The sequence below is a fragment of the Myripristis murdjan genome, chromosome 7, assembly GCF_902150065.1.
Source record: "Myripristis murdjan chromosome 7, fMyrMur1.1, whole genome shotgun sequence".
Lineage (NCBI taxonomy): Eukaryota > Metazoa > Chordata > Actinopteri > Holocentriformes > Holocentridae > Myripristis > Myripristis murdjan.
The window spans coordinates 20524679-20540302 of NC_043986.1; the positions used below are offsets into that span (position 1 = coordinate 20524679).

Genomic DNA, 15624 nt, shown 5'->3' on the forward strand with positions numbered 1-15624 from the left:
GGATTTTATAAGACCTCCAAGTCAGAGTGACCAGAGCCAAAACCTCATTTTTTCCCATGGGGTTTGGTGTGAAGAGTCTGACTTTTGACACTAATTAAGCCCCTGGAGTCTAAAGTAAAAGTCTGACGGCTTTGAAAACTATGCAGATGGAAAGAGGACAAAAATTCCTACAAAAATATGTAGTTTTGATGTGGATTGGACCAAGTTTGTGGGAGCTGTGAAGAGTTTTCAAACATTTTTGACTCTGGTGTGCTCTGCTCTGCACTCTGCCTGGACATGTGACTCACTCTAGCTGCCTCAGGAATGCGCAATACACACCCATTGTAAGAGCTCAGAGGGAGCAGAAAACACTCTCAAACTAAAACTGCCATAAATCAAAAACAGTAAAAGATAGGAAAATCATGTAAATGGGAGATTTATAGATCCGAGTCTCGTGACTCGTTAAAGCTTTGAATCAAGTCTGTAACTCAAACGGTGACCGAGCTGTGACACCTCAAACAGGGGTGGGTTTTATGGATTTCTCCACTGGATTGAATGAGGATTTCTGTCTGCCTGCATTTTAGTGTGATCATGCAGCAGCTGCCAGTACTCATGTCACACACACACACACACACACACACACACACACACACACACACACACACACACACACACACACACACACACACACACACACACAGAAACACACACGCACGCGCGCACATACACGCACGCGCACGCACATACACGCGCACGCACGCACGCGCGCTCTCCACACACGTACGTTTTTTTCCACAGCTTTAAAAGGCTCCTGCGTCTGTGTCCGCCCCACCCACTTCTTCTCACAGACCTCCGAGGTAAGACCTGTTTTCATCTCTGTTAGCTTAACGTTAGCCTATTGTTTTAACTCTGTGCTAATATGAGGATATGGTTGACGATAACGCAGGTAAAACACGAAATTTAAATGTTATATTTCAGAGAGTGGTTATGTACTTTGCATTGTGCTGTTTGCTGGCTTTTGGTGAGTTTTGATGGAGGGGCAGCCTAGCTTCACATGTAAAGCTAACCTGTATTTGATACTCTCAGCTCCTAAGATACAAGTGGTTGACTTGAAACGTTTATTATGAAACATTACCGTCGACGTGACATGAATTTTACAGTTTATTGATGGCATTTGGTTAATTAGATTAGCGCGCTAAGCTAGCGCTAGCTAGCCGTTCGGTAGGCCCGAGGCCTGTTGTTATAGTCTTTATGCTGTTTGCTGGTTTTGGATGGAGGGGCAGCCGAGCTTTACATGTAAAGCTAACCTGTATTTGATAACCCCAACTCTTAAGATACAAGTGGTTGACTTGAAACGTTTATTATGAAGCATTACCGTCGGCGTGAGATGAATTTTAAAGTTTATTGATGGCATTTGGTTAATTAGATTAGCGCGCTAAGCTAGCGCTAGCTAGCGCTAGCTAGCGGGCTAACTAGACATAGTCACAGCTTTGCTAGTGTGTGGTTCAGCCAGATTTTGAGATGAAAACTTTCTCTTGCTGTGTGAAAAAGGAAAATTATTGGACTTCATGATGAAAACTGGCGTGTGTGTGTGTGTGTGTGTGTTTATGTAGTTTTATATCAGGTTTTATTTGCATGGAACTAAGCTTATGATGTATGTAGTTGAGTGTGTGGCTTCTGTGTGTATTCAAAGAGCAGGTGGTGTTGTGTCACAGGCAAAGCTGAGCTAGTGTTTGGTTTGAGAGGAAAACTTATTCTTGGTGTGTGAAACAGGAAAATTATTGGACTTGATGACAAGTAGTTGCAGGTGTGTGTGCTTTTTTGTAGTTTGATATCAGGTTTTATTTGCATGGAACTGATTTTGTGATATGTACTTGAGCTGAATGTGTGTGGCTTTGTGACAGAGCTATATCTACTCTTTATACGCCACTCTTAGCTTTGCTAATGTGTGGTTCAACCAGATTTTCAGATGAAAACTTTCTCTTGCTGTGTGAAAAAGGAAAATTATTGGACTTGATGATGAAAACTGGCATGTGTGTGTCTTTTTGTAGTTTGATATCAGGTTTATTTGCATGGAACTAAGCTTATGATGTATGTAGTTGCGTGTGTGTGGCTTCTGTGTGTATTCAAAGAGCAGGTGTAGCTGTGTGATATGCAAAGCTAGTGGTTGGTTTTATATTGTTGTAAAAGAAAACATTTTCCTTGTGTGGAAAAAGGGAAAATATTTTATTTAATTTTGATAATTAATTGTAATAGTTGCATTTTTTTCCCCATGCTGACGTGTGTGTCGTTTCCTGGTTGCAGGAACCATAATTTGTGCTGTATTTAGTTGGGTGTCTCTGTGTCCACCAGTATGGCTAAGCTGTGAGATGTTGTCAGCCACTTTCTGTGTAATGAGGAAGCAAATAATGTAATAAGGATGCCAGTTTGCTGGTTAATCACAGTTTTGAGAGGAGAAGGTTTTCTTTGTTAAGATGTATCTCTGTTTTGAGCAGCACAGTTGTGGTGGTGGCCATTTTCTTTCTGTTATTTGAGCACAATAATATGGATGCTAGTTTGTCTTAACCGTGTTGTAGAGAGAAAGACTGTTTAAAATTAAAGCCTAAAATGTGCTACAGTTAAGTGTATTCAGAATGTTTTGTGTAAAGTTCTGTTCACTTAAATGTTTTCTATTAGACAAGTAATGTTGTTTAAATCAAACAATGTGTCATTTAATTTACAGATTCATATCTGTTGGCTGTGAGATCTGGTGTTCTCCTGCTTTGGCTTCTGTCGAGACAGAGTGACCTGCATTTGCCCTGCGAGCTACCTGCACCTACATCTGCGATCCCTTGATCCAGAACAACTTACCACAGACACATTTATTCCATTTTAAAAAACACACACAGAACTAATTGTTAATCAACACACATATTTTTACTTCTTCAACACATAGATAGACACACTCACACACACACACACACACACACATACACACACAACTGATTTCCCACTGCCAAGGTAAGTTGAAACATTTGTGTATTTGAAGGCTGACCTTGTCTGGGAAAGTATTATTTGTGAGTATGATTGGGACAGATTCACATGGATTTTTAAAGTTTCTTTGAACTTTGAAGAAAATAAAATTTTTTGTTTTTCATTTTTAGATGCCCCGTGCCAAGTCCCACCGGCGTGCCCAGGCCCTGAAGCGGAGGATGGCGCAGCCGCAGCCGTGGACCCCCCAGCCGCCTGTCCCCGAGTTCGTTGCTCGTAAGTATCAAACAGTTTGTTTATTTTTTTAATGTTTAACCTATGCAGTTTGAATGTAATGAAAAGATGTATGAATTTTGTGTCATCATCCTTAACTTTGTTGTCAACCACACAGGGCGCGGTACCGGGTACCGCCATCGTGTGCGGAGATGGCCGACTTCGGAGCTGACCCAGCGGAGCTTCAAGTTGGTCACTCCAGCTCAGCAGCCGGACCAGAAGGTATTAGTCTTCCCTTTTCAGAAACACAGTGCTGGTTGTAAGAAGTCACGGTTCGTGTCTGTGTTCTAAAGCCGTGTCTCTGTCGTTGCAGATGGTGTTCGTCGTGGGAGCCTCCCACCTGCGGCCCATGGTGGATGGGATCGTCGCCATGCCAGAGGGACCTGTCTCCTTTGCTTTTCTCTCTGTTCCAGGTGCGCATGCAGCAGAGCTGAGGACGGAGGTGTCCCACGCCGCTCTCCCGTGGACCCCGGACGTGGTCTGCGTGATGGCCCCCAGCAACAACCTCACGGCCAGCAGGAACATCGGAGAGGCGTCGCTGGACTTCGGTGCTCTCCTGGCTACAGTCTGCAGCCGCTGGGCGAAGGTGTGTTTAATTTGCAGTTGGCAGTATTTGTTTTGTCCTGTGCTGTCACAGCTAGAGGCTGTGTAAGCGTGTGTTTTCTCGTGCTTATTTTAGAAACCTAAATGTGATTCTAAATGTTTTTTGTGTGTGTGTAGGTGTTTGTGCTGGACTTCCCTCCACGCCTGAACATCGAGCCTGGCTTGCAGGAGCTGTTTCGCCAGGAGTTCCGCCGTGTTGCAGCACGCATGGGTACGTCTTAGTTTTGGTCATCTGCCCGATTATAACTGACGTATCGTGAAATTAACCTCATATGTTTTACATGAGTGTAATTAATACCGGAATGTATGATGTTTCTCACTTTTGCGGCAGGTCTCCCGTACGTGTCTGTGGCAGAGCACCTCCCTCTGGATCGGTTGGAGCTGTGGAGCCGTGACAGTGTAAGTACAGCATACTTTGTTGTTGTGACATGACACATAGAGGATTTGAAGGTTGCCATTTTCAATACACAACTTGACTGCAATGTGTTTGATGTGCGTTTGACTGTTTTCCAGGTGCACCTCAGCGACAGCGATGGAACGCCGATCCTGGTCCAGGCCCTGTGGGACGCCGCGGTCCGCCAGCTGGCTCCTCCTCCTCCTCCTCCTCCTCCTTCGGTGCCCCCCCGGACATCGCCTCGTGCCAGGGTCTCCCCCGTGCTGGTTGTGACTGGACACAGCCCCGCGCCCCGTCACCGCGACCCACTGGAGTGGACCGTAGTCGGACAGGAGGGCAAGGTAACGAGTTTCTCTAAGTTATTTGTACAGGTGTGCATTTTTTCTGGTTATGTATTCATTTTTGTGGTTTTAGAAAAAAAGGTGACTAATTTTTTTTTGTTGTTGTGGTTTTTAAGGTTCGAGCATCTCCGGTGCAAGAGTCTGTCCTCCCGTCCAACCCCGTGTGGTTCAGCGGCGACATGTTGGAGGCCATGGAGACGGTTTGTCCTTCTTCAGACGATGACGACACTGCCATTCCACCAGCTGGCCAGGTAAACTGCCTGAAAATTATATGTACATGATAGTAAGAAGTAAACTGGAATCCATATTAGATCTGACTTTGTGTGAGGGTGTGTGAATGATTGATGTGAGTTTTTCCGAGTGCGTGCTCTGTCTTTTATTGAGCCAGGTCATCATGGTGTTGGTGGTTGTGTGGCTCAGGTCCCAGGCTGCTCCAGTACATCTGGCTCCCCTCGGCATCCTCATTCTTCATCCGCCAACTGTTTTTACATTTTTTCCTTTATTGTATACATAGATCTTTGTTATTTTGGTTTCTGTGCTTACAACATCCATTGCATGTCTGTCCGTCCTGGATAAAATTGAATTGAAGACGATATTTAACAAGGTTTGCTTTCCTTCTTTTAGACTTCCCGTGTGAGGCGCTCGCCAAGAGGTGTTGCCACAAGGCGCAGAGGAGGAAAGCGGCAGGTTGGTATCATGTTTAGTATGTGAACTATGTGGATTTTTTTTGCATATATTGTGATACTGCGTGCAGAAACCAAATGAATGAGTGCATTATTGAAATGAGTCTTGTCATCCCCTTCCTATTTTAGGTGCCGGCAACACCTTCACCAGCCCGTGTGACCGTGTCCGCTTCCAGGCCCAGACCAGCGGTGCAGCAGGTTTGTCTTTGTTTAAATATTTTATGTGAGTTAACATTATGAGAGGTAGCAGGGAAATGGTTCTCCTGTTTTCATATTCAGTAAAACCTTGTTTTTGATTTTTGTGTCAGGTGAAGGCAACAGCCCAGGAGTCGCCCAGCGTGGTGCCAGGGGTGGTCGTCGGTCGGGAGGAGGTCGCTGCAGCGTTCCCCGCCGTCCCGGAGGTGCGGCAGAAGAATTTTTATAACACGTGCAGGACCCGAATGAATGAGTGCATTATTTAAATGAGTGTTTTGTTATCCCCTCTTCTTTAGGTGCCGGCAACACCTTCACCTGCCCGTGGGACCGTGTCTGCCTCTGGGCCCAGACCAGCGGTGCAGCAGGTTTGTCTTTGTTTAAATATAATATGTGAGTTATCATTGAGAGGTAGCAGGGAAATGGTTCTCCTGTTTTCTTATTCACTAAAACCTTCTTTTTAATTTTTTTTTTTTTTTTTTTTGGCAGATGGAGGCGACAACCCAGGAGTCTGCCAGCGCGGTGCTGGGGGTGGTCGTCACTCAGGAGGAGGTCGCCACAGCGGGCCCTGCCGTCCCGGAGCCACAACAGAAGATCGACAAAGCTAAGGCTGTTTTTGTTCCTTCTGTTTGTGTTTGTGATGTTCAGTTAGAGGCTAACATTAATGCTGTGGCAACAGAGGCTAGCAGAGATAGCAGCAGGATTAGGCTAGAAAAAGTTGTGCGCGGATCGTTTCATCAGGGCGATGCGCAATTTGTGTATGGAGGAGTCCAGTGTATGGCTATAGCTTTGGTCAGCTTAGCCAAACACACAGTGAGCAGCGCGTTCTGGTGGGACAGGCTGGATCTGGATCGCGCGTTGGTTGAAGGTGATGAGTTGTACACCAGTTTGCGTGACCTCAACATCTTCAGCCATGTGTCAAATCTGCTGTCTGTGCCAGATTTGCCACAGCAGTTGGAATTAGAAGGACAAGTGTTTAGGTTCAGTTTTGGTGACACGGTGTTAGGCGAAGTAGGCGTGACCGAAGGTGAACACATCGACTTCGGTGTGTTCATCAGCTTGCGGAATGGACTGGAGAGGATCTTCAGTCAATACACCACATGTCTTTTGACAATGTGTGGAAACACTACTGCCATCGTGCGTGAGGGTGGACGGTTCGCTGTGGTCGACAGTCACTCACGCAGTAACACTGGCTTGTTACAGTCTAATGGTACAAGCGTGGTTCTGCATTTTGCATGTCTGGACGACCTGCACCACTACATCTGTCGTTTGGCCGACAGTCTCAGTTCAAGGGAGAAGCTCTTTGAGCTGTGTGGTGTGACGGTCAGCACGGGTGCAAGTCCAGCGCGGTCTGGTGTGTCTGTGGAGAGTCTCATCACTGGGATGAGCGCTGCTCCAGCACCAGAGTCTAGTGTGTTCACTGAGGCTGGGAGAAAAAGTGAGGTGTCTGCAGGCAGTTGTGTGCCTGAGTGTGGTGTCAGCATTGCCGCAAGTCCCGCACTGTCTGGCATTTCTGTGTTGACTTTCTCCAGCGAGGTGAGCAGCAGTTCAGCGGCAGAACCAACAGTGGCTAATGGCAGAAAGCGTGTGATTTCTTCCGGCACTTGTATGTCAAAGAAATTCAAGAGCTTTGATGCTAGCGAGGTCAGTTTGGACCTACAGTTTGTTAGCACTGTGAGAAAGGAAGAGCTGGTTTTCCATCCCCTTAGCGTAGATGTCTGTCGAGTGTTGTGTAGTAAGTTAAACGTTGACTGCGTGAAGGTTGGTAGTGCAGTATCCACAGAGGTGGGGTTGTTAGGTGTTCCTTGTAGCAAAGAGAGGATTGTGGCTGATGGTAACTGCTTCTTCAGAGCCATCTCTCAGGCTGTGAGTGGTTCTCAGAAGCACCATCGTAGGATTAGGTTAGCTGTGTGTAAAGAGTTGCAGAGGAATGCAGACAGATATCAGAGTCTTTTGAGGAGTGAGTACTCCTCTGTGTTAGAGTATATTGAGCAGTCCAGAATGAGACGTGTGAGCACTTGGGCCACAGAGGTGGAGATTCAGGTGACAGCCGATTGGTTAGGCGTTAGTGTGTTTACTTTCCATCAGGGACGTTGGGTGAAGTATAGCTGTAGTAGTAAGCATTTGTCAGCGGAGTGCGTTTACATAGAGAATATCATGGGACAGCATTTTGAGAATGTTGTTTGCGTGTGTAAGCCTGGACTGCAGAGTTGTTACAGGTATTGTAAAGTTAGTGAAGTGAGAGGTTACAGCATTAGGTCTAGAATGATGGATGTTACAGATACAGACAACACAGCGGTTGGGTGTAGTAGTGTAGTAGGTTCTGTTTTAGGTGTAGAGGATAGTGACAAGGTTGTGGAAGGTGCTAGTGAGGTAGTGTCAGGTAGAATGTCTGTGAAGTCCAAGTACTTAAGGCAGAAACAGAGGAAGCAGGAAAAGTTGAATATTTCACTTAGGGAGAAACGTCAGTTGAGAATTAGGAAGATATATCAAGGAAATGTGGTCTTCAGGGAAAAGGCAAAGTTGTGGAGTGTAGGGAAATATAGTAAAAATTTGCCCCACAGAGAGAGAGTTAAAAAGCTGAGTGTTACTAAGTACAGAGAAAGCACTGAACACAGGGAGACAGTTAAGGCTAAGATTGTGGCCAAATATAGGGACAGCGTCGAGTATAGGGAAAGGGTTAAGGCCAGGAGTTTTGTCAAATATAGGGACATCATTGAACATAGGGAGAGAGTAAAGGTCAAGGGTTGTGTCAAATATAGGGACAGCATTGAGCACAGGGAGAGAGTAAAGGCCAAGAGTTTTGTCAAATATAGGGACAGCATTGAGCACAGGGAGAGAGTAAAGGCCAAGAGTTTTGTCAAATATAGGGACAGCATTGAGCACAGGGAGAGAGTCAAGGCCAAGAGTTCCGTCAAATACAGGGGCAGCATTGATCACAGGGAGAGAGTAAAGGCCAGGAGTTTGGGCAGATATAGGGACAATATTGAGCACAGGGAGAGAGTAAAGGCCAGGAGTTTGGGCAGATATAGGGACAGTATTGAGCACAGGGAGAGAGTAAAGGCCAGGAGTTTGGGCAGATATAGGGACAGTATTGAGCACAGGGAGAAAGTTATAGAAAGGAGTAAGAGTAAGTATCATGATAGTTTACAGTATAAGCAGAAAGTTATTTCTGGTGTCAGGTTAAGCAGGAAGCAGAAGGTGGAGAAGGCAGAAGATTTTGTTTTTGTTATGGATCAGTTTTTGGCAAAGGTCAGAGATGGACCAGATTTTGTGTGCTGTGTTTGTTATAGGTTGTTGTTTAGATATCAGGTGGTCAGTTGTGATAGGGAAGTTTATAAACGAAGTTCAGCAACAGCTGCTATTGCAGATAAGTGTATAGGGGAGCAGTATTTGCATAGGTGTAGTGGGGAGTGTGTTGCGCCGTGTTTGTTGGTTTCATCGCGTGGTCAGTTGTGGATTTGTTACACGTGTCACGGTAAGCTTAGTTCAGGTGAGATGCCGGCTGAATGCTGGGTTAACAACTTGGAGCTTGATCCCATTCCATCTGAACTGGGATGTCTGAATAGTTTAGAGCAGCATTTGATAGCTTTGCATATTCCTTTCATGAAAATGTTGGCACTGCCTAAGGGAGGGCAGAATGGAGTACATGGACCAGTGACATGTGTTCCAGCCAACATTGTTCAGACAACGAATGTGTTGCCGCGTTCTAGTATGGAGGGGTCTCTGCTTCAGGTTAAGCTGAAGCGGAAACTCACGTATAAAGGGTATTACGAGTACCAGTTTGTGGATACGTTGCGTGTAAGACAGGCGCTAGAGTATTTAAAGAGGACAAATATTCATTATAGAGACATTGAGTTTAATGAGGACTGGGTAAACGAGTTTGTTAGGGAGGGAGATAGGGAGATGGAAGAGGCCGAGTCAGGCAGTGAGGATGAGGGTAGGTCACGGCAGGTTACGGTTCAGAGTGAAATGTGTGAGGTAGCGGAATCAGCAGACATAGGACAGGATGAACTGTTACATGACAGACAACAGCACTGCATGTTTCAGGACACTTGTCTTATGCCTGTTGATATTGGTCAGGAAGCTTTAGATCAGTATTTTAAGGATATATTGAACATTGCGCCTGCAGAAGGAAATAGTCCGGTAAGGATGCTTTCTGACCACACGAATGAGGCAAAGTGTTTCCCTGTGTTGTTCCCTGCGGGTGATAAGACCTTCCATGACGGACGGTCTCATCACTTGACGTTGTCGCGTTATCTTAATAACCGGATTATGCATGCCGACGGTCGTTTTGCGCGGAACGTCGAGTACATATTTTTTGCGCAGTACATGTCAGAGTTGGACAGGGTTGTGTCCAGTGTTTCCGTCGCTTTGCGTAAGGGCAAAGGAGGTCAGAGGCCTCAACGCATTACTGAGGACATGTTAACGGATGCGGACGCCTTGAAGCAGTTGCTGGCGTGTGATGACGGGTTTAGGTTTCTTAAACCCATTAGAGGAACTCCGGCCTTTTGGCAGTCTGTCCAGAAGGACGTGATGGCTTGCGTGCGTCAATTGGGTATTCCGACGTGGTTTTGTTCGTTTTCGTCTGCGGATATGCGCTGGCAGAGTCTCCTGACCAGCATCCTGAAACAGGAAGGCAGATCGCAGACGGTAGAGGATTTGGAGTGGGCTGACAGGTGCGAGTTGCTGCGTTGTAATCCGGTCACCGCGGCGAGGATGTTTGACTACAGGTGGCATTGTTTTCTGAAAGAGGTTCTCATGTCTCCCTGTCAACCAATCGGCAAAATAATTGATTACTTTTATAGGGTAGAATATCAACAAAGAGGCTCACCACATGTACACTGTTTGTTTTGGATCGAGGGTGCTCCCCAAATTGATAGAAACACAGATGAGGAGGTGGTAAAATTTATTGACTGTTACGTTACATGTGAGCTACCCTCAGATGATGACACACTATTGGACACGGTGTCATCTGTTCAAACACATTCCAAACGACATTCAAAGTCGTGTAGAAAACACAAAACGACATGTCGTTTCAATTTCCCAAAACCTGTTTCTGCGCGGACATTCATTTGTAGAATGTTAGAATGCAAGTGCGATAAGAAAAAGACAGCGGAGACCGAACCTGGTTCAGAAAACAGGCCAGTCTGTAAGTGTTTTGAGGATAGAGATAAGATGCCAGAAAACGTTGCACAGGCTATTCTAACAGCTGTTAAGCTGGCTGTGGACAGTGATGTGCCTCCTGTTAGTGTAGAGGACTTGTTTTGTGCTTTAGGAATAAATCAGGAAATCTTCGAGTTGGCTTATAGGCGTTTAGAGAAGAGGCATAAGGTTGTGTATAGGAGAGGGGTGAACGAGGTTTGGGTCAATCAGTATAGTAAGCAGTTGTTGAAGTGCTGGAACGCTAACATGGACATTAGCTTTGTCACCGACGCCTATGCAGTAGTAATATACATACTATCGTATATTACGAAGGCAGAGAGAGAAATTGGCCTATTATTGACTAATGCCCAAAAAGAAGCCAAAACACAAGGGAATCTCTCTGCTAAAGAAGCCCTGCGGAAGCTGGGCAGTGTATATTTACACAACAGAGATGTTTGTGCGCAGGAGGCGGTGTACAGGCTAACGAACATGCACCTTAGGGAGTGTTCCAGGAAGGTTGTGTTTGTGCCGACAGGGAGCAAGATAGTTAGGATGAGTTTGCCCCTTAGTGTTTTGAGGCAGAAGGCGGCCTCCCGTGATCTTGGGGAGGATGAGATGTGGATGACAGGCATAGTGGATAGGTATAAGAATAGGCCTAACAGTGATGTGTTTGCAAACATGTGTATGGCCACCTTTGCATCTGAGTATCGTGTTCTCAGCAAAAATGAAAAGTCTAAGGACAGAATTCAATTGAACAATGATTTGGGATTCATTCTGAGGAGAACACGCACTCAGTTTGCAGTGGTGCGGTACATGCGTTTCAGTTTGGATAGACAGGAAGAGGCACATTTTCAGAGCCTGCTGCAGTTGTTTCTTCCTTATAGAACTGACTCAGACCTCAAACCTGCAGGCTTTGAGCTGTTTGAGCAGTTCTATAACGATGGCCAGGTGACGTTTAGCGACGGGTCTGTGCATTCGGTTCGCGATGTCGTCGGTGAGAATAGGGCCAGGTTTGAGGTCAATTGTCCTCACCTTGAGTTAGCTCAGGAGATAGCTGCGCAGAACAACGGGGTAGATGAAGATGTTTGGGGTGAGCTGTGTCCTGAACAGGAAGCGGAACGCCTAGAAGGTTTAGAGGAGCAGAGGCAGCAGCGGGAAGCTGAGATAGCTGAGGAACAGTTAGTTGAAGCGATGGAGAATGTTCCAGATTTGATTGTTGGTGGCAGACAGGTAGCGCAGGTAGAAAGAAACAGGTCCATTTTGTCTAGAAGTGACGGTTTGGCGCTCATTAGGTCTCTGAATGAGACACAGCTGGCTGTTTTTTATAAGGTGAGACAGTGGTGTTTGCAGAAGGTGATGGGTGAAAACCCAGAGCCTCTGCGTGTATTTGTGACAGGTGGCGCAGGAACAGGGAAAAGTCATTTGATTAGGGCTATTGAGTATGAGGCAGGGAGGCTGCTGTCAACACTTTGTGATCAACCAGACGATATCTGTGTTTTGCTAACTGCTCCTACTGGCATAGCTGCATACAATTTAAATGCAGCAACAATTCATCACACATTGAGTATTGGCAAACAGGCTAGTTTACCTTACACCCCTCTGGGTGAAGATAAACTAAACTCTTTGCGAGCAAAATTAAGTCACCTCCAAATTTTAATCATAGATGAAATCAGTATGGTTGATCACAACGTGTTGGCTTATGTGCATGGTAGGTTGAGGCAGGTGAAGCAGACAGGCGACTTTTCCCCGTTCGGTAATGTTAGCGTGATAGCTGTCGGGGACTTCTATCAGTTGCCTCCTGTTAAAGGGAAGCCTCTGTATAGTAGTCCTGTTGGTGTGGACCTGTGGTGCAATTTCAGCATCGTGGAGCTGAAAAAAATAGTTAGGCAGAAGGATAGTGTTTTTGCTGAGTTGCTTAATAGATTAAGAGTGCGTTCCAGGGCCACCCCAATGTTAGAGAGCGATGTTGAACTACTGAAGATGCGCGAGACCGGCGAGGTGAGCTCAGCCTTGCATATCTTTGCGACGAATAGGCAAGTAAGTGAGCACAACCTAAATTATCTGTTTGACTGTTGTCCTGATTATGTCACCGTTGAAGCGCAAGACTTCGTGAATAACAGGACAACAGGGAATTTGGAACGAATGCCCGGGCATCACGGCGTTGCGGCGGACACGTCTTTACCGGAGACTCTGTGTTTAGCGAGGAACGCGCGAGTGATGTTGTGTAAGAACGTGGATGTTGCGGACGGCCTGGTCAATGGAGCATGTGGCACAGTTACTCAGTTAGTTTTTGGAGAGGATTCCACGTTTCCTCTCACCGTGTATGTTAGATTTGATGATGAGAATATTGGTTCAGATAGGAGAAAAAAACGTGCACATGCAGCAGTAGAATGCCTGCAGTCTACTGCCATTGATCCAGAGACGGAAAGAGCCACTAAACGCGGCGGTTTGCGTCGTCAGTTTCCTCTAAGGTTAGCGTGGGCTTGCACTGTTCACAAAGTGCAAGGACTCACTGTGGATGAGGCCGTAGTGTCCTTGAAGAGGGTGTTTGCACCGGGGCAGGCATATGTAGCGCTGAGTCGTGTTAGGGCCTTGTCTGGACTGATCATCAGGGATTTTACAGAGAAGGTAATTTACTGCAAGGACGCCATAAAGGAGGCCTTGGATAGCATGCCTCCATTTTTGATTGAACAGCCAAAGCCTTCATTAAATACACACAGTTTCTCTGTGTATTTAATGAACGTTCAAAATTTAAGTCGCCACTTGGTAGATTTGGTGTCTTGCACGCAGCATTTGCAGCTTACCTGTATTGCTGTGACAGAAACGTGGCTCACTGCACAGTCTTCATTAGACGGTGTCCAAATTGAAGGTTACACTTTCCACAACCGTCCTCGAGGCTTGTGTTACAGTAGCAGTAACCCTAAATTGTTAGAGCTAAAGAACCTAGAACATGGTGGAGTTGGTTTGTATAGTGTAGACAATTTGGACTGTAACATTCTGCAGGTGCCCGATTTGAATCTGGAGTGTTTGGTGTGCCTGTGCAACAAATTCAACATATTGCTGGCAGTAATTTATCGTCCACCATGTTATCCAAATTCTCTATTCAAACAAAATCTGGGGAGGTTACTTGATTGGTTACATCCAATCAGTAACACAATTGTAATAATGGGGGATTTCAATGAGAACATTTTAAAAACATCATCAATTTCCAAATTTATGGGTGAAAAAGGTTTTAGTCAGCATGTGACACAAGAGACTACAGAGAAGGGGACACTAATTGATCATGTTTATGTTAAAACAACACGGTATAATGTCGAATGTGCAGTGATGCCCACGTATTTTAGTGATCATGAAGGTGTTTTGTGTAGTTTTAGTGTTGAAGATGATCAGGGGTTAGGTGTTGACTTCGAGGAGGTAGAGGGCCTCTTCGAGTCAGACGTGGATTTTGATGAGGGTTAGGTTGTTGTGTTTGGCAAAGGAGGCAAACAGTGAATTCACACGACCGGTGTAAATTCTTTGTTTGATGAGTCAAACGGAGCTGCATTGCAGTGTCCCGGTGCAAATGTTAGTGTTGTCGCGTTTGTGTGTTGGTGCAGTGCAGGTTTATCTGTAGCTTTTTAAGAGGAAACTGACTTGTGCTGTGTTGTGTTGTTCATGGTGTGTACATTGGCTACCACTATGAATGTTGTCTTTGTATAGAGCCTGTCCCACTTAAATTGTATAGATTGTGTTATTTATTTTTATAGATATTTATACTATTTATATCGTATTTATTGGGATTTTAGATTGTTATTTATTGTATTTATAAATAGTATTTATATTGTGTATTTATTATTGCAATTTTAGATTATGTATTATGTGGAAGTGTCATGTATTTATTATATGGAATTGATTATGTTGAGATTTTAGATGAGGCAAATCGTGTTCCAGGTGGAAGTTGTAGTTATGGAGAATAATGTGTAGGGATGTAATTCTTGTAATCATGTGTGTCACAGGTGTTAGTAATTATGAATGTTAGTCTCTGTTTGCCACGTGTTAGCTGTTTGACTATGTTCAAAAATTAAATGTATATCTGTTCAAAGTTGTATATAGTTCTGCATGTTAGAGTTCATGTCACCTTCATGTATACTGTCTGTATACAAGAGGTTCATTTTCAATACTGAAGTGTTCCGTCTGGTGTGCATGAACTCAGAGCAAATCTGTTGTGGCACAACAAGGCACAGACTCCTCATTCTGTATGCCTGAGCTGCCAAAACAGGACAGTTAAATTAAAATAAATACATAAATAAATGTATACATGTATGTATGTATGTATATGTATAAATAAATAAATAGATAGTAAATAAATAAAAGCAACACAAAAAAACATTTGCCTCAAAATGTTGTCTTTGTTTACTCTGAGGGGAACTTCCTGGTGGAAGATGCTCCTGTGGTGCAGCGTCCCCAGCCTCCCTACCCCCAAGTGATGGTGATGTGGCCTTGTACCAAGTGGGATTGTGAGACACAGACAGCACATGTGGTGTTTTTATGATTACATTTATTTTCAGTAACTGACATTCTCTGGACATAGATACATCTACATGTTAATGAAATTGTTTTGAAAAATAAATTATATATTAAGCACAAAATGTTGTCTGTGATGTTATAAATGAAGGTGGTTTCTATATGGTATGAAAAACAACCGTCAGTAGTAATTCGGTAGTAAGTAGTAATAGTAGTCCTGCTTTACTGTGTTACACAATATTTTATAACTAGATGAAGGGCTGTATGTATAAATTTTAATTGATAAACACAGTATATTAATGACATGGATGAAGACATGACTTGTAAACATGAGGAAATTATACAACATCGACTTTATTAAGAAGTAAGAGGTGACAAACAGAAACTTCTAATCTATGACTGTAATATTCCCTCAGTAACATGTTACCCTTCCTGATGTTGATAGCTTTCTGTAATTACCTTCTGAATCTTTCAAAGGGACATCTGATTTATTGTTAAGGACTTGTACTGGAAATGTGTGAATGTGATCTAACCCTGCAGC

At 44.5% G+C, this 15624-nt stretch overlaps 1 protein-coding gene across 1 annotated transcript; it reads left to right on the forward strand.

Moving 5' to 3' along the window:
* The first annotated feature begins 4751 nt into the window (after positions 1 to 4751).
* Positions 4752 to 14871, forward strand: LOC115362617 (uncharacterized). The gene is made up of 7 exons (XM_030056602.1): positions 4752 to 4811; positions 5185 to 5247; positions 5373 to 5441; positions 5552 to 5644; positions 5735 to 5803; positions 5925 to 6839; positions 6972 to 14871. Exons 1-7 carry the CDS (start codon positions 4752 to 4754, stop codon positions 14037 to 14039), a joined length of 8337 nt encoding a protein of 2778 aa, XP_029912462.1. The 3' UTR covers positions 14040 to 14871.
* Positions 14872 to 15624: the final 753 nt, after the last annotated feature.

Bases quoted from the DNA above. Each gene is read 5' to 3' on its own strand.
- LOC115362617 (XM_030056602.1), top strand. From the start codon at position 4,752: ATGGAGACGGTTTGTCCTTCTTCAGACGATGACGACACTGCCATTCCA. The intron at 5,248-5,372 runs GTTGGTATCATG...TTCCTATTTTAG, and splicing joins GCAGAGGAGGAAAGCGGCAG to GTGCCGGCAACACCTTCACC. The intron at 5,804-5,924 runs GTTTGTCTTTGT...TTTTTTTGGCAG, and splicing joins CCAGACCAGCGGTGCAGCAG to ATGGAGGCGACAACCCAGGA.